Source organism: Prionailurus bengalensis, chromosome A2 (genome assembly GCF_016509475.1).
Source record: "Prionailurus bengalensis isolate Pbe53 chromosome A2, Fcat_Pben_1.1_paternal_pri, whole genome shotgun sequence".
Lineage (NCBI taxonomy): Eukaryota > Metazoa > Chordata > Mammalia > Carnivora > Felidae > Prionailurus > Prionailurus bengalensis.
This window is the reverse complement of record NC_057348.1, coordinates 156,266,243-156,283,929: the sequence shown is the minus strand read 5'-3', so window position 1 is coordinate 156,283,929 and position 17,687 is coordinate 156,266,243. Positions and strand designations below refer to the sequence as shown.

Genomic DNA, 17,687 nt, shown 5'->3' with positions numbered 1-17,687 from the left:
CTTGGCCATCAGCACGAGGACGCCGACCAGCACGGCATATAGGGTGGCCTTCCCCAGCAGGATCTCATAGAGGATGGTGGCCGACAGGACCCCCTGCTGGTAGGACGCTGTGGGCAGGAAGGGACAGCACAGAGCTCCCTGTGAGCCAGCGCCCCTGGCTCCCCCTCGCCCCCAGGGTCCAGGGGTGCCCCAGCTCTGGTGCCAGGGAGGCAGAGAGGAAGTGGGGGAGAGGGTCACTCACCCGAAGTGAAGCCACAGTCTGCAAGAGAAAAGGGGGAGGGAAATGGATGAGAGACCCCACCTCCTAAGGCAGAGGAAGAGCTGCTAAGTCGGGCACACCTGAAACTAACCCGGTGTCACCTGTCAACTGTACTCCAGTTAAGAACGACACGAAGGTCACTAACATGACAGGCGGAGTCCGCCTCGCAGGTGGGCACGGACTCCCAGGCTCAGACCAGCCCGCTCTCAGGCTGGACGGTCCCTCCTGTGCTGAGCCAGCGCAGCCTCGTCATCCCTGAAACCCGTGGAACGTGGTGGCACGGGGGTGGGGGCACCCCGCTCGGAGCTGAGCCCCACGGGCTGGGACACTGAGGGGCCCCAGCGGCAAGGCCCTGCAGGGCTGAGGATGCGGGGGGGAGGGGGATGGGGGGGCAATGAGCTCGAGGGGCCCACTCACCCTCAAAGTGGGCTTTGGTCTTCCCTCTCTGCCCCACCCCACCCACCCCCCGTTTTCTGCATCCAGTCTTTCTGGTCTCCTGCCTGCCTGCACCCCCCCTTTCTGTGCCCCAACTCACCCCCTGCCCATCCCCCCGGCCCCCCGCTCACCTGCTCTGCCCCAGGTGTCGGCACTGACGTTCTGGGTGACGGGTTTGGCCTCGGGGTAGTCCCACTGGTCATCCTTCCCGAGCCCGTGGAACTGGACCTGGCAGCGGAAGTGGTTCCGAGGGTTGTGCCAGAAGGTGGCGGAGACCCTCAGCCGGCTGCTCAGACAGTAGCTGGACACATTCGCGCCGGACTGTTCCTTGTAGGGCTCAGGGTCCGTGCTGACCCCGTCACGCACCTCCTTCCCGTTCACCCACCAGCTCAGCTCCACGTGGTCGGGGTAGAAGCCTGTGGCCAGGCACACGAGCGTGGCCTTCAGGGTCCGGGAGATCTCTGCTTCTGATGGTTCGAACACTGTGACCTTGGGAGGGCTCACCTTTTTCAGGTCCTCTGCAAGGGAAGAGGGGTTGGGGCCAGGCCTGGTCTGAGAGCTGTCTGGGTTTGGAAGGACAGTGTGTGTGTGTGTGTGTGTGTGATGGAGAGGGAGACAGAGAGAGACAGAGAGAGACAGAGACAGAGAGAGCTGGAAATGGGGTCATCCTAAAGCAAAATTATGGAGTTGTAGGTCCTGTGTGTTTGGGGGTCACTGTCCTCTGTTGTTATTCTCCCACAACTTCACGATTTCTTTTCTGGGTTCCTCCATGGACGCACACACTTAGACTCCCTGGGCTAAGGTAGCAATGGGTCCTGATTCTCTTGGCTGTCTTTGCAGAGTCTCTTAAACAAGGCCTTGTTCCATATCTATCAAAAGAGTATATGTGTCTCTTTTTCTTCCCCATTCAAAGTCCTCTTCGCCGTGTGACTGTCTCTTGTTTTAGATGGAGAAGCATCTTTAGTAGAGCTGAATGAGACCGGATTGTGAGGCAGAGGGTTCTCTTGCTAGCAACATGATCCTGGAAACCGAGCTGACTTTTCCTAATTGTCATTGTTCTCTTGTACAAGGTGTTGAGTGTCCGTTTAGGGAGGGGGAGCAGGTACTAGAATTAGCCTTTGTTGTCTAGAAGACTCACTGTCCTGTTGCGTCTGACTATACTTTTTCCTAAATGCTTCTTTTCCCAACTCACTTTTTTTCCTTTTCTTCCTTCCCTTTTCTCTTGCTTTCTTTCTTTAGCATAGAACCTGCTTGAGGAGCCATGAAGTCTCTGGCTATTATCAGATGCTCCACATTCGCTGCACTTATACTGGGGCACATGGGGTATGTGCTAGCTTGCCCGGGTTGGCTATAATCCCATGAAAGATATTGCTCATGGATTGAGCCCTTTTTTCCTTCCAATGCCCAGCAAGCCTCCCTGCCAGCTTTGGAAATCCTAGTTCACAGCCAAGCTTCACATTTTTAAAAGCAGCAAAACCTTGCTGGGTATGAACAAATTCCAAAGTCCAAGGGCCATTTCATCTGAGCATTCATGTTGTAAAGTCCTGGGCCCTTTTACATGCCTGACAGATAGGGGAGAATTTCTGGAGTTGTTGGAAGCCATGACCTCATGTAAAGACACACAGGGATAAAAGAAAACACATCCATCTATTAAGCTTCCTTTTTTTTTTTTTTTTAAACCAGAATGGACTCTGCCATCTATGGCTCTATATTGACCAGAGGAATGATTTTTTTGGAGCGGAAATGTGGGGAACCCGGATGTTTCCACTTTATCCAAATTTGAAAAATGTTTCTAATGGGAAAATTGAGACAGAGGTTGGAAAAAGGCCAAACTCTGACACGTGATGATGACCGCCAGGAGCAGAAAGGATTATCACGATGAGGTGAGCCTTTTATAAAGGTGTCCGTAGAAGTTAGTCCCTAACAACTTAACACCCCCAGAGGCTGACGCTATTACCCCCATTTTATAGATCTCAGAGATTCTGAGATTTCCACTTTCCAATTGTTCAACCTCCCTCCGCCTCCCCCCCCCTTCCCCCCGCCAACTATCCCTTGAGCCCAGGCATTTCGAACCTCAGTAATTTGTACTTTCTAATTATTACACTCACCGGCATGTGCCTCTGTCTCTGCAGGACAGAGTCTGCTCGAGCCAACCAATCTGGTAGGACCAACTCTCCCGTTCTTCCCGCCTTGTCTCTGTTCCCAGCCCAGACTCATCCCATCCCTGCCCTCCCCTCCGCCTGCCCCCCTCCTCCGGAGCATGCCAATGGTGTGTTAGCGTTTTGTGATGGGCCCCTTACCCTACCATCCCAGCACAGGTCCTGAGGTTTGAAAAATGGGGCCTCAGCCTCTTTTCTCTTCTTTGTACCTTATCTGTTACTAACGTGGCCTAAGTTTCCAGTTGTATCAGAAAGTTTATTCACACCTATCTCCTCGGATCCTGCCAAGCACTATGTCCCTCAGACACCCCTTGCAGCTTTCATGACACTGCGACGCGCCTTCTGTCCCCGGGGCTCAGAAATGTCTCTTAAACCCCAGCCTCGCCAGTCTATACACCACCCCCTGTGCCTCCAAAGCCCTAGATCCCTTCAGGAAGACACACATGGGTCTTTGGAGACTGGTGGAGATGGAGAAGGAGGACAGGGAAGGCAAGGGTGGAGTTCTGAGCAGGTGGATGGTGTTAGAAGGATTTTAACATAGAAAACAGACCCATTCGCCCAAATGGAGTCAACCATGAAGGACTGGAGTTAGCTCAGGAGGGAAAATGGAGAAGATCTGACTCAGATAAAGAAGGGAAAGTAAAACAACCACCCCTGAAAAAAAAGAGAGTGAAAGAAGGCAGCCCAGAGAATGAGAAAACAGCAAGAAAACACAAAGCCCCCAAGACCAAGTCTACCCCCGAGGGTCTGAGACAAGCACAACAGAGCAGCCAGAGAAACTCCCGGAGGGAGGGGGCGGCTCAGACTCCTGTCCGTCACCCCCGTCTCCTTCCTGGACTGATGGGTCATGCATGGGCACCCTCCCGCCCGGAGCGTGGCCCCCAACCTGTCACAGCGAGCCTGGTGCCCATCCCAAAGTGGAGGGGTAAGTTATAGGAGCACAGCTGCAGGGAGCTGTGGTAAAACCTGGGGCGGGGGTCTCCTGCCAGAGGGCAGGTCCTAGCTCCCAGGGAACGGGCTCTGCCACCTTCTCCGCCTGGGTGCGTGGCTCTGGACCAGAGAAGACCTGGAGAAAGGTCCAGGCATATGATGGGGAAAGAGGAGAAGGCTCAGGGTGGGAAGAGGCACACACATGAGAAGGAAGGATGAACCGAGGAAAGAGCGAGGAGGTCACATCAAGGACTGAAGACCCAGGGAGGACAAATAGAGGGTCCAGGTGAGCCACACCAAGAGCAATGGCAGCCACAGCTCCCCGGAGAAGGTCCCCAGGATAAGAGAGTTTACCTGACCCCTGACAACCAGCCGTGGGGAGAGACAGGGCCCCGGGTCCCAGGGACCACAGCTCTCCCACCCTGGTCCTGCTCCTTACCTGAGACAGAGTTGAGTCCTGTCTCCAAAGTACTGTGCCTGGTTGCTCCACAGCACAGCAAGAGTGTGACAAACCCAGAATTGCTGCTCTGGGGCCTTTCCTTCCAGAAGCTACCATCCACCCAAACTCCTGGGGGCTCTAGCACCTACTCTGTTCCCCACACTCTCTGTGCCTTTTCCCGCTGTGCCCCCGTCCCCACCCTGTCTCCGGAGTCCTTCTGGGACTGTACTTTTCCAACACACTACCCCCCCAGGGAGGCTGCTTGCTTCCCCAAGACAGAGAGCTTGGCCCCCCTTGTGAAAAATTGTCATTGTTACACAACACTGCAGGCTGGTAGGAAAACTGCCCACCTGCGTCCAATTCCTGCCCTTCCCAAGTGTACCTGCCTGCTCTCTTCTCCCTTTCCGTAGCAGAATTTTGGCACTGGGAGGGGGAGAGGGGGCACGCATATGGCCTGAAATGTCAGGGGACCAATGTGGCCATGTGACCCCCACCCCTTTCTCCCGTGTCCCTCTCTTTTCTGGACGAGGGGGGAAAACAGCAGGACGAAGCTAGCTCTAAGGCTAGAGGCTTCCCATCTACCGCGGCCATGATGGGGTGCGCTCCAAGGAGACGGGAGATGGACACGGTGACCCCAAGACGAGACTACTTGCCTCCCAGCACGGGAACCCAGACTTGGCACGGCCAGTCTGTGAAATTACCAGGGATGGAGGCCGTCCCCTCCCGATCGCCTCAAGGCAAGAATTCAGATCTTTCTGATAAAAATGTGCTTTAAGCTAAGCCCCCAGAACAGAGGCTCCATCTGGAGCCCTGCCCCTCCTTGTAGGTTCCCAGCCCTCCAGCCTCGATGAGCTTACCTACAACAGTGAGCCGGCTCCCTTCCCCAAAATAGAGGGTCTCGCCATAGCACAGCCTCTCAGATCTGCTTCAGAACCTCCCCTTGTCTGCTGAGCTCAGCTGGGATTCAGGGACAGATCGGGGTGTTCGTGGATCTCTTCGCTCACAGAGACACCAGCCCTACTTTGCATATCCCCGTGCATATCCCCGTTCATGGACAGTCAGAAAAAAGGAGACAGCATGGCCTCCTGTGAAATCCAGAGCAAGGGAAGATATGAAACCCCTGCAGAGAGTTCCAGTCAGTGAGGAAGGTGGGCCCGTATCAGGGCTCATTGATTGCCTTCTGGGCTCTCTCTAGGTTTTCTCTGGCAGGTAACTATTCAGAGGGGGCAGTGCTATCTCCTCTCCCTCCTCTGCCGGAACCACCGAGGCTCAGCTCTGAGTTTACAGAGGACCACCGGTGGCTACGTGGATTTACCCTGACCGGGACCCTCCCAGGTACTGGTTCCCAGATGCCCGCATGACATCTCCTTGCCCAGGACCCAGGGGCTGGGTGATCCCTTCCCTCCCACACTTTCTGGGATAGAATCCTCCCGGTCATGCCCTGCCCGGAGTCCCCACCGCCTTACCGACGACTGTCAGCTTGGTCCCTGGGCCGAAGGTATAATCATAGCACATCAGAATATGGCCACTCTAAAATGGACCTGGCATTTTGGACCTGCTTCCCCTATGAGGGGCTTGGAAAGACCCAGAGTCTAGCTTACCTATAACTGTGAGCCTGGTGCCTGCTCCAAAGAAAAGTTCAGTGTTCACACAGTGACTCCAGGCCAGGAGGCAAACAAATTTGAGGCGTGGAAAGAAACAGAGGCTGTAGTTGGTGTCTGAGGATGCTGGGGTCAGAAATCCCTGCCTGTGTTTTACCGATATTGCATAAAACATTTTCAACTCTGACTCCTGGGGCCACAGAGCATGGCCAGAGTGTATCCAGAGGGTCCCACACTACTTTCTTGATTTTTTTCTGAGGGTCCATTAAAAGGACGTGGATCTAGAGAGAAAGGCAGGGTCCTAGAGCCAGTGACCATATCCACAGAGAGTGGGGATATCTCTGGCTTCTTCCTCTGTGGAGTGGGTCACCTCCCATGCACCTTCCCACTGACCTTGTCCTTGGTTCTGTGGGGCTTGGAGTGAAGGAGTCTCCTGAGTCCTTCACCCGAGGGGCCACTGAGACATTCTTCTCGCATCTGGGCTCTCTGCCTGGAAGATTCAGTCCCGATCCAAGCCTGTCCTTATCCATGGTCTTGGCTTGACAGGTGAACAGGGGTGAGGCAGAGGCATTCTGACCTGAACCACCCTCAGGCCGGTGACCCAGGACAAAAGTGGAGAGACTGTGGGTTGGGAAAGGCAGAAAGGTTTTTGTAAAGCTTTCCCGTAGAGTTGAATCACCGTGGCCCCCCCTGTCCCCACAATGTTACAGCTTTGTACAAAAAACGACCCCTCCCATGGTTCTGCCCATCAGAGCTTGGGAGAAACCACCAAAGCAGCTGCTCCTTCAAGGGCATTGGAGGGCAGGTCAGTGACATCACTCCCCCTCGTGCGAGGCGGTGGCAGGGGTGCAGACCGGGCCGGGGAGGGGCTCCTCCCCACCCCCATGCCCTTCCTTCAGGATGTTCTTGGCTTCTCAGAGCTGTGTGTCTTTGCAAGGCTGGCTGCTGCAGGGATGGTTTTCCCTGGTTTCCGCCCCTCTGCAAGATGTCGTCACTGTAGGGACCCACCCTCCCCACCCCCCAACCCAGCAAGAAGCAGCAGCCCCCTTTCAGCCTCAGGCCTGCCTGTGGCTCTGTCACTCAGAGGCCACACCTTTCATCCGGGAATGGGATCCCGCAATACTCAGACCCTTTGGCCCAATTTCGAACCCCTAGGGTGGTCTGGAGGGGAAGTGACCTTGAGCTACACTGCAGGGACGGGGTGGAGGACAGGGGCGTGTAGGGGTCCCTAGGTAGAGACAAATAACAGCTGAGAGCTCCAGCATATTTTCAAGTGGGTTTGGACATGGGACGGCTCCTGTGTGCATCAGCCCCCCTTCTTGTGGACTTCAGACGTCAGGTTAGGAAAAGGGAGTTGGGGACATGGAAGTGAATAGTCAGATGCATAAAGTCGCAGGAACGCTCAAATGCAGTCATGGACATAGCCTTCTCCTTTTTATCCCCGAGGGGCAGATGCATTTAAGTTGCTGGTAGATGTTTTACTTTCCTGCACAAGAAGACCTTGAAATTCAACCTCCAGTTGAGTGGCCTGGATCTTATTTCACTCGATGGTGTTTCCTTTTATTGCCTTTCAAACTGTGAAGTTTCAAACTCTTAAAATCTGGAAGAAAAAAAAAAAAGACAAACTTCACTCCTTAACGATGACACACTTCCGTGGAAAAATAAACGCAGAATCCAAAGAGAAATGACAATATGGGGAGAACATTTGCAATCTTCCTCATAAGGGCTGATCTCCCCAGTATATAATGAACTCCTAGAAATCAGTAAGAAAATAATCCAGCAGCACAATAAAAATGGCAAAGAACAGATGGTTCAGAGAAAAAGTAACGCAAATGGCGCTTCACCGTAGGAAAAAAATCTTGCAAAGAAAAAGCTGCATTGAAATATCTTTGTTCACCAATGTGACTGACAAAGTGGAATTAGGGAAGACATTCTATTAGCTTGTGCGTCGTGGGATATGCATTTCTACACGTAAAAGGTTACCCATCTAAGTGGGGACCAATTTGGAAATATCTATGAAAGCTACAAATGCATTTACTTTTTCACCTGGACATCTCACATCTGGGCATTTATCCTGTAGTTATTCTTGCAGACAAATAAAAAATGTTTGTAAAATATTTGCGTTATCTGGGGGTAGCAAAGAGATTGGGGAACGTACAGTGCCCATCAGGAAGGGACTGGATAAATGATCTGTGATACATCCACAAAATGGAATATTGCTCGATGCTAAAAAAAAAAATACAAATGTTTCATGATACTACAGAAAGCTCTCTAAGATACATTGTTAAGTGGAAAAAAAGCAAGCTGCAGATTAGCATTGCTGTACATTGCCTTTTGTCCCGCAAAGGAGGGGAATAAGAACTGCTTGCTTGGTTCTGCATAAAGATACACCAGAATGATACAAAAGAAACTGATCAAAGTAACTGCCTACTAAGAATGACCAGAGGAGACAGAAACAAGGTAGAAGTAAAAGTAACATTTTTCGGTCTCAACTTTATTGTATTGTTTCAGTTTTTGAGCCAGGTGGCTATATGATCTATTTAAAATAAAACTTTAAAATTCTAAAGAAAATACAAAGAAAACATTGCTTTAAGTAATATTTTGAAATGTGCTACTTAAAAAAGAAACCTACTTGTGTAATTTACAAACTCATTATTTTCTCCAAAGAAGATCAGTTTACCTAAGAAGATATGTTATGGTCCTGACTTGACATACTGGGTCCCCAATCACTCAGGAAGCTTGTGAAAAATGCATATTTCTCAGTAGTCCTTAGGATATGTTGTGTTAAAAATCTCTAGTATTGGAGTTATTATGTATTTAAATAAACAAAACAAAACAAGCACAAAATTACCCCGGGTATTTCCATTTCAGCACGGCGCTTGGGATGCACTGCTTGTCCCCTGACCAGGAAAAGCACAGGTGCGAGCCATGAAGAATGTCAGAGTGCTATCTGGTGGTGTCACAAGCTGGGTACAATAGTGTGGCTCTGAGAATTTAGGGAAAAAAGGAAAAGACAGTCTGTGCCTTTTACTCACGAACAGTGCTGGATCTCACAACACTCTGCCAATAACCTGAATAAAAGGTCACGGATGGCCTTTATCGAGTGGAAAGTGGCAAGCTTCCTTCTTTATTCCTTTCCTACACTGAGGATCTCTTTCGTCGATGTAATGATTTATTTTGATCTATTTCCATTTTCCTGCCTTATTGCATATCAGTAATATACCCTCTAGGTAAGTTTCCTTTCCGCCATTTAGCTGGGGACTCTCCACCACACCGGCCTTACAAAGAATACCGCTCTGCCTACTTCGAATCCTGATGGAGTTTGCCCCCCATTTGCTACTCAGTCACACTGCCAGTGTGCGTAAATGCCCGTGAAGTTTTTTTTTTTTAAGGTTTATTTATTATTTTTGAGAGAATAAGAGACAGTGTGAGCCAGTGGGGAAGGAACAGAGAGGGAGACAGGGAATCTTAAGCGGGCTCTGCTCTGTCAGTGCAGATCCTGATGCAGAGTTTGATCTCACAAACCGTAAGAAGCGACCTGAGCTGAAATCAAGAGTCCAACACTTGCTTAACCAACTGAGTCACCAAGGTGTCCCAAAGCTTCCCCCCCCCTCCCCCCCCCCCCCCCCCCCCCCCCCCCCCCCCCCCCCCCCCCCCCCCCCGCTGTGAGAGGAGTTTAGCTGGTTAGGCAGGTGTCCAGTGGGGTCATTCATCATCTTGGGCAGCAGGGGGCAGCCTGTCCTTATTTATTTTAGACGGAAGTCCTTGCCATCTCAGCGTGGCCACTTGAGGGCGTGAGAAGAATGTGGTTCCTGCTGGAGGGGAGCCCCCCCTCCCTGCCCCCAGCGGGAAACTGGGTTACCTGCCTGCCTTTCTCAAGGCTGAGATGTGGGAAGCAGATAAACAAATTGCATCTCACATGTGTGTAATTCTTGAAACTTTTCAAGTGAGTTCTAGATTCATCTAAACCCCAAATGTGTCTCCTGATTTCCTCAGATGAAACTGAAATCTGAAGAGGCTAAATGAGTCGCCCCAAGTCATACATAATGAAGTGACAGCTGGCACTGACACCCAGCCCTCCCTAAGTTCTAGGGCTCTGCTGGGGCCACTGCAGGGCACTGAGGCCTCCACCCCTCAAGGAAGCCCAGCCTCCTGGAGCCAGACTGCCCGAACTCCCACCCACCCAGGCCCTCTTCTTATGTCTGTGAGGCCCTGGGCCAGTTACCAAGCCCCTTTAACAATAATACCACCTACCTTATGGAGTTCTTGAGAGATCTGAATCAGATAATACACATAAAGCTTCATTATGGTGGCTGAATATAGTCAGCAAACACGTTAGGGACTACTGCTTTCACGGAGAGCACTGGCCTAGGGATACCTTTGCTGCATTGGTTCTCACGCTTTAGCGTGCGTCACAAGGGCTTGGAAGTCTTGTAAAAATGCAAGAGGCCAAGCTCCATCGCAGAATTTCTGACTCAGGAGATGGGGGAGGGGCGCCAGAATTTGTATGTCTCCTAAATTCCCAGGGGATGCTGGTGCCGCTGGTCTCCCGGTCTGCACTTGGAAAACCATTGTTCTGGAAGGCGCTTTCTTTCTTCTGTACATTTCCCTCCAGTCCTAGCTCATACTTGAGTCATTCAACCACTGGGTGCCTATTCTATTGTAGATGTTGTGTAATCACTAAATGTGCCAGGATGAGTAAGACAAGATTACTTGCCTAAGGAGCTCACCGTTGAAGGCCAAGTAGATACAACCACAATTATTAGGCAGCAGGAGCAGGACTGACTGCTGTAAGCATGTGGCAGGAGGAGGAGGAGGACTCCTCGCTCAGACCACAGGGCCAACGGGGCCAACACAGGGCTGGGGGAGGAGGATCCCGGAGCAGGAGGCATCAGAAATGACTTTCCTAAAGAAGGCGAGGGGGCAGATGGGAAGGCATCAAGCCAGCTGGACCAGTAACACGCAGAGCTAGAGGTGAGAGGTCCGTGGCGTGTCAGAGGAGCCACCAGGATCTCTGAGCACAGGAGCAGAGACAGAGAGGAGAGGAGAGGAGTGGAGAGAGACCGAGGAAGGAAATACAGGCCGGGCAGAGAAGGAAGACCCTCCCATCTGCAGGGTAAAGAGCTCAGGGTGTATTTTAGAGGTTGTGGGAGGTCGGGAGCTGATGTCACATGCAGGACCTCTGTGACTGCAGTGCTGGGAGATGGTCAGGGACCAGAGCCCCCGTGAAGCACAGGGAGGCAGGGAATGGCCCGCAAGTCTGTGAAAGAGCAGAGCTCACGGCCAGGTAGCGTCTCAGACCCCAGCAGCAGCAGGAGAGACAGTGAGGTGGGTAGAGAGAGCACAGGCTTCGGGGCCAGGCTAACGAGGAGCCCAAGTCCAGATTTACTATCTGCTGGAGGAGGGGCCTGATAAGCCAACAACCTTCTCTGAGCCTTTGCTTTCTTGTCTGTACCACTGGAATAGTAACCACTTCAGAGTCAAGAAGGGACCAGATATAAAAATGTCTGTAACGTGCCCAGTGTGGTAGACACGTGTGGGTCTCATTACATGGGATGAGTAAGAGGCAGATTTCTGCAGAGTGTGGGGGCTGTTGTCTCCCTTAGACACAGGAGCACGTTGTGGGGGAAGGGTCCAGTGTGGCCTTCTGCTGCCGGGAGGCAGTACGACCTGGGCTAGAAAGAGTGTGTGTACAGGGGGCTCAGCAGAGGCCAAGGAGATTGGTGCAAGGGTCTCCGAGGTGATTAGCTCTGGGTCCCAGTGAAAGGAGGTAGTGAGACCCTGCAAACTAGGACCTGTGTGGCCCCACACGAGCCCTGTAGTCCAGACCCGGGGGAGTCCCAAGATCAAGGAACCTCTTTAGCACAGCCTTCTGCAAGGTATTGTTCTCTAGTAAATAGCCCCCCATTGCCCCCTACTTGTAGGTTTTTAGATTCCTTCTCTTCACATGCTGCTAAACCAGTATTCCATGGAACATATCTCGGGAGCTGGGGAATTCTGTTCGTCTCTAAGGGGTAGAGCCCTGTCTGGCCTCAGATGGGAGGATGTCCACAGAGCGAGGGGGCAGGAGGGAGCAGGTGCAGACACAGGCAGTTGTGAGAGGCTCACTTTATTAGGATATGGATGGCAGGGGGCCTGGGGGCTTTAGCTGTTGGCAGCTATCGTCTCCTTAATCCAGTCTGTAAAGTTGCACACCTTGGTGTAGACGCCAGGCTTGTCCTTCTGGGCACAGCCATAGCCCCAGGAGACGATGCCCTGGAGCTCTCCTCCGCAGACCACAGGGCCACCAGAGTCACCCTGGGGAGGAGGCAGACGGGACAAGGGTTAGAAAGGAAAAAAGGGTAAATAGAGCCACACACACAGTCTGAACCTTAAAAGACTGTGTTCTGGTCAGATCTGTGGTTCTGCACCCCTCCCATGGTGGCCCGTTCTCTGTTCTCACTCGAAGATGACTGTCACACAGACAAGACTTCCTCGCTTCTTTACAAGTCCACTGCACGGAGCCCTCCTCCACCAACCCCACAGCCCTGGCCGGGTGTTCCAATCCTGCTGCTGGGCAAAGGTCTTAGCGTGGGAAGGGGTCGAGTCACCTGGCAGGAGTCCTTGCCTCCCTCAAGGAAGCCAGCGCAAACCATGTTCTCCGTGATCTGCCCGGGGTAGGCGGCTTTACACTGGTCCTGGCTCAGCAGTGGGGCGTCCAGGCACTGTAGCAGCTCGGGGTAGTTGGCTTTGAGGAGCAGGAAGAGATCAAGGAAAGGAAAAACGGGAGTCAGGCCAGGAAAGGGGACAGCCATCCAGTGTTGAACATGGAGGGCAGCCAGGGGAGGACTCCAGGCACGTAAGCCCCAGTGAGGGACAATGGGGTTCGGTTCCCAGAATGATCGCTGCTGACCCCCTCCCTGGACGCGACAGTAGAAAGGGCTATATTTGTTCTATATTTCGATTCTAGGGAGTCAACTCCTTAAAGCTTTGCCTCTTTCTAGCACCCAGCCCCGAGCTCGGAGTGTAGAGGGGTTCAAGCTCAGGGGCATGCTTGGTTCTGGGAAATGCGGGGAAGTCAGAGGGTGAAGCAGTAGGGGTTCCACTCACTGCCAGAGCTCAGGGTGTTGCCCCAGCCGGAGATGAGGCACTGGGTGCCGGCGGGGGCACAGGCGGAGGGCAGCGATATGGTGGACACCCGGCCAGTGAGGGCTGCAGGTGAGGAGAGCTTGATAAGCATGATGTCATAGTCCAGGGTCCAGCTGTTAAATCTGGGGTGGCGGATGACCTTGGCCGAGTTGATGAACTGCTCATCCCCCTCCAGGACTTCGATGTTGTGCTCTCCGAGCCTCACTTGGATGCGACTGTTGGGAAGAGAAGCGTGGGGAAACCCTCTTGTCCATATGCCCACTTTTCCCCAGGGTTCTCCAGGTTCCTGCTCATGGGTAGGACTGTAGCAATATCACCAGGCAGGAGAGGGGTGGTGGGTCAGTGCAGGTGTGAGACCAAGAACTTTCTGCTTGAGAGGTGGGTGGTCATGGAGCAGGGATGAGGTGAAGGGACCCAGTGGGGACTGCTCCTCAGCCTGCTTTCCCCAACAAACCCCCATGCACCTGGCACCACAGGCACAAATGACCTGCTAGAAGCTTCCCATGCATCCCTCAGCCTCTGTCATTTCGCTACCTACACGCAGCGACCTTATTCCCTCCCTTCTCGGTCTGGCAAGTGCCATCATCCTGTATGAGCTCACCCAGTGGTTCTCAAACTGTTGCCCTGGGACCTGCAGCCTCAGCATCACCTGGAAACTTACTAGAAGTACAGAGGGTTGGTCCCCACCCCCGCCCCCACCCCCGGATCTGCTGAATCAGAAGCTCTGGTGTGGGACCCAGTGGTCCATGGTTCAGCAAGCCTTTCAGGTGATTCTGATGGAGAACCCTTGGTCCAGGCAATGATCCTCAGCTCTGCCACAGGGTAGAGTCACCAGAGGTGGAGAGCATTAAAAACTCACCAGTGTTCAAACCCCTCTTCCTGAAAATTCTGAGTTAAGTGCCCTGGGATGGGACCCAGGCGTCACTATTTTTTGAACAGATCTTAGGTGGTTTCAATGGGTAGTCAACTGGCAGAGGAGACTCGTGCAAGGTCCTTGCTGCTTTCCCATTGGACCTCACCACCCCCAAAAGAGTCCCTCCCTACTTTTCTGACCCAGAGCCTTTGCTGTGTCATCCGTTTGTTTTGGATGGGAGAGGCTTTCTATCCAGTGCCCCTCTTTGCCCCCTCACTTCTGTGAGTGGGTGGCTGGTGACAACCTTGCCTCTCCATCCACCCATCTTCTCCAACCTCCGCACTCCCGGGCTGACCCAGCACCCGAGAGGGCTCTGGGTGTGGGGGACCCAGCACTCACGACTTGTAGCAGTGAGCCGCAGACACCACCCACTGGTCACTGATGAGGGAGCCGCCGCAGAAGTGGTAGCCCGAGTTCAGGGACACCTGGTAGGGGATGGAGTTCTCCTCACAGGTATAGCCCCCAACGATCTTGTCATCGTCGTCAGTGGGGAAAGCAACTTGAACGGAGAAAGGAAGGGAGAAGCCAATTCAGCGGATGTGGGCAGGGGGAGCCTGGAGCCCTGTGGTTGGATCATGCTAATCAGGAGTCCTCAACAGGCGCAGAGATGACAGACTGGCAGGCAGGGGGTGTTACATCCCCAGTAGGTGCCCCAAGCATGTAGCTCTCTCCTGAGCCTCTCCGTGTGTCTGCAGGGCACATAGCCCGGTGCCTGCTGGGGCTCAGGCCCAGACCTCTGCCGGGGGCACCGGGCGAGAACACAGGACATGCCTCACACTGCACTCGGTGTGACACAGGTCTGAATGTGGTTTTCTCATCCACTGAATGCTTCTCATCCATCATTACTCTACTCCTCATGGCTGTTTGAGCTCCAGATTGTCAGGATGGGTTGGCCTAGAGAGGAAAATCTGGCTAAGTAGCCCTGGCTGTACCCAGCTTTTCCCATAGCTAAAAATCTATAGGAGCCCCCAGGCCCATTAGGCAGGACAAAGGTAGACCAGCTGTTATTGCCTAATAGAACAGTGATTCCCAACCTTGGCTACACACTTGGGAATCCTAAAGTCTTTTAGGAAATTAAAAAATTCAATACACAGGGCTACTGGGTGACTCAGTCACGTAAGTGTCTGATTCTTGATCTCGGCTCAGGTCATGATCTCACAGTTGTGGGATCGAGCCCTGCAGAGGGCTCTGTGCTCACAGCACAGAGCCTGCTTGGGATGCTCTCTCTCCCTCTGTCTCTGCCCCTTCCCTGCTCACTCTTGCTCTCTTGCTCGCTCTCAAAGATAAATAAACTTAAAAAAATAAAAAATAAAAAAATTCAATGCACAGGCCACACACCAGGCCAACTAAACCAGAATTTCTAAGGATAGGACTCTGGCATGAGTATTCTTTCAACTTGTCTAGGCATACCTGAGGTTGAGGACAGCTACAGGGGAGCTATCCCAGAGTTGCCAGAATTAAGCCTCAAGACCCCCGGTTCATTTCATGGATGACTGACACCTGGTCTCCCTTTCCAGCCCCTCCCAACAAAGTCCTAAATGGGTCGATGATGGGGTTGGGAGTGAGGTCAGCACAAGGCGGGAGAGTCTTACAGAGAGCCCAAGAATGAGGAGGGGGGCTCCCTGGCAGGGGAGAGAGACTATCAGAACCCAGGTAAACACACAAGAGCGGGAAAGGTAGAGCAGGTGTCTCTGCCAGGAGAGGGGCGAGTGGGGCCCAAGTCCATGTGTGGGACTCACCAGCAGCTCCCACGAAAGCAAGGATCAGGAGTGGAGTCATGGCGGCAGAAGTAGAACTGAGTGAGTAGTGGGGACGCTTTTATACCTCCCCAAATGAGGGCGAGGGGTGTGTGTGAGGGTGGAGGGTCACCGCTCCTCCCGGGACAAACACACCTGTAACTTTCCCTTCCCGGGGCCTTGCCTCAGCTCTGTGTTTGGCCATCTGTGGATTCATGACCCGCTGGTGATAAGAAAGCTTACCTTGTGAGGGCAGAGAGGAAGAGCAGCTGACTCCTGGGAGGGTTCTGGGGTGAGGGGAAGAAGCCAAACCCCCATATGTCACAGCTGGACCTTCTTGAGATGAGAGGAGGAGGAAGAATGGCCTGGGCCCTCTGACCTCATGGAGATTTATTGAACTCTAAGCAAGAGCTGGTATTGGAAGCAAACTTGGCTGCTGGTAACCTGAAGCCCCCACAAGGGGAGAGAAGTCTTGTCTAAGTCTTGTATCTGTAAGCACCACCACCCTTCTCCCAAGTCTAAACCACTGGGTAGGAATGCCACACTCAAGGGAACCAGCATCCCAATGTCAAGAGCTGATGAGAAGGGAGAGGCAGAGTTTCTTGGGAATCTGGGCTTTCAGCTGGCTTTCCTTCCTACCTAGGCTTGTGGACAGGAGCGTTTGGAGGGAGAAATGAAGTAGGCATTTGCCTGATGTATTTGGAGGACAGAAGGTCAACACCATATCCTTCCTCGTCGGCCCTATCACGATGCCGATCTTTCTCATCATTCACACTGTCTTGGGTTTTCTCTAAGCAACCTCTTGGTTGCCCTGGGAAGCTGCTCCCGTGTGATGAAAACTTCCCCCACCTGCTGGGGCTGGCAGCCTGAGGTCCAATTGTGTGCTCCAGATCAGATACTAAACAGGGGTTTGAAAGTGGTAAACGTGGGTTCTGATCAGAGAACCAGCAGTAGGTACAGAGATTAGCACATAGTGAAGGGGTCAAGTATTTGATCATCGGGAACAACAAAGGAATGGGGGAATTCTGGAATTTTCTATTTTAGATGCAGTGGGACTATTGTACTGGCCTCAGCCCAGAGTTCATTTTCCCAGGAATGACTTCAGTTTGGGACCTGCCACCACCCACCAAGACACAACCTTGTAACCTATTGAGGCATAAACTGACCAGAGGGGACTAGAGGTGGAGCCGGTGTCTGTGCTCAAGTGTAATTATGTGAACCAGGTGGAGAAGCCGTCTGGTGAAGACACTTCTCCTTCTCAGCCCCTCTGAGCTCCAGGGTGGTGAAGAGCTGGAGCGGGCATGGTCCATGTTCAAATTCTCTGAAAGGTGGAAGCGAGGAAAGTTTCTGGCGTTGGTGAGCAAGGTGAAAAAGGCCGAGGAGTCTGGTGGTGAGACAGGAAGTAGGCTGGGGGAATGGAGTAAATGGAAACTGGCAGAAGTTGGGGAAAACACTATCATGGGACTCGTGGTGTTGGGAGTGGCCCATAGGCCGGTCCGGTGCCTGGCATGGCTGGAGGCCAGCTTCCCCACAACAGGGGAGCCGCTGCTCAGAGCTCTGGCCTTGCCTGTGGCACCCCCTCTCATCCTGGTGGGCTCACACCTCTGGGGGAAGGTGCTATATTTGTACAGTGCCTGACAGCTTTTAACGAGCTTTCACACACAAACAGCAGTGGCATGCTGAGCTTCGTTTGTGTTGAGTTTCAAATTTGGCTTTTCACAAATGTTTTAATTGTGAAATGTGCAGAAAGAAATTATTTCCATTCCTAGAGGAAGAGACTGAGAATCAGCAAGGTTCGGTGTTGCCCAAGAACGTACATCTAAAAATGGCAGAGCTGGCCTCAAGGCTACTGGAAGACATGGAAAGCGTTGGAAGTCTGGGAATTGCTGCAGGTGCCATCTAAGGGAATGTCGATTTGGGATCGAGCCAGAGGCTCCCAGAGGACAAAACGTACCTCCTGATCCCTCCTGATGCTTGGCTCCCTGGCAGAAATAGAAGATTAATTAGTCCTCTACCTGGCACCCGGTCTCAGAGCCTTACCTTGCCACGTCCAAGGCATGGATGGCATATCTCTCTGTGCTCCTGGG

General features: G+C 52.7%; 1 protein-coding gene and 1 gene segment (V, D, J or C); both read right to left on the bottom strand.

Annotated features, from left to right (window-relative positions):
- Nucleotides 1-17,687, bottom strand: part of LOC122488426 — a 42,010-nt gene that overhangs the window by 528 nt on the left and 23,795 nt on the right. The window contains 4 exon segments of the C gene segment in view: nucleotides 1-107; nucleotides 242-259; nucleotides 826-1,212; nucleotides 5,080-5,119. Of these exon segments, the coding sequence occupies nucleotides 1-107; nucleotides 242-259; nucleotides 826-1,212; nucleotides 5,080-5,119 (552 nt within the window).
- PRSS2 (serine protease 2) lies at nucleotides 11,917-15,736 on the bottom strand. 2 transcript variants are annotated; one of them, XM_043589755.1, is made up of 5 exons: nucleotides 15,604-15,736; nucleotides 14,204-14,363; nucleotides 12,913-13,166; nucleotides 12,414-12,550; nucleotides 11,917-12,120 (listed from the first exon to the last, which is right to left on the bottom strand). In XM_043589755.1, exons 1-5 carry the CDS (start codon nucleotides 15,641-15,643, stop codon nucleotides 11,968-11,970), a joined length of 744 nt encoding a protein of 247 aa, XP_043445690.1. In that variant the 5' UTR covers nucleotides 15,644-15,736; the 3' UTR covers nucleotides 11,917-11,967. The 2 variants fall into 2 exon arrangements, with proteins under 2 accessions (XP_043445690.1, XP_043445689.1); XM_043589754.1 differs by lacking the exon at nucleotides 15,604-15,736 and adding an exon at nucleotides 14,641-14,719.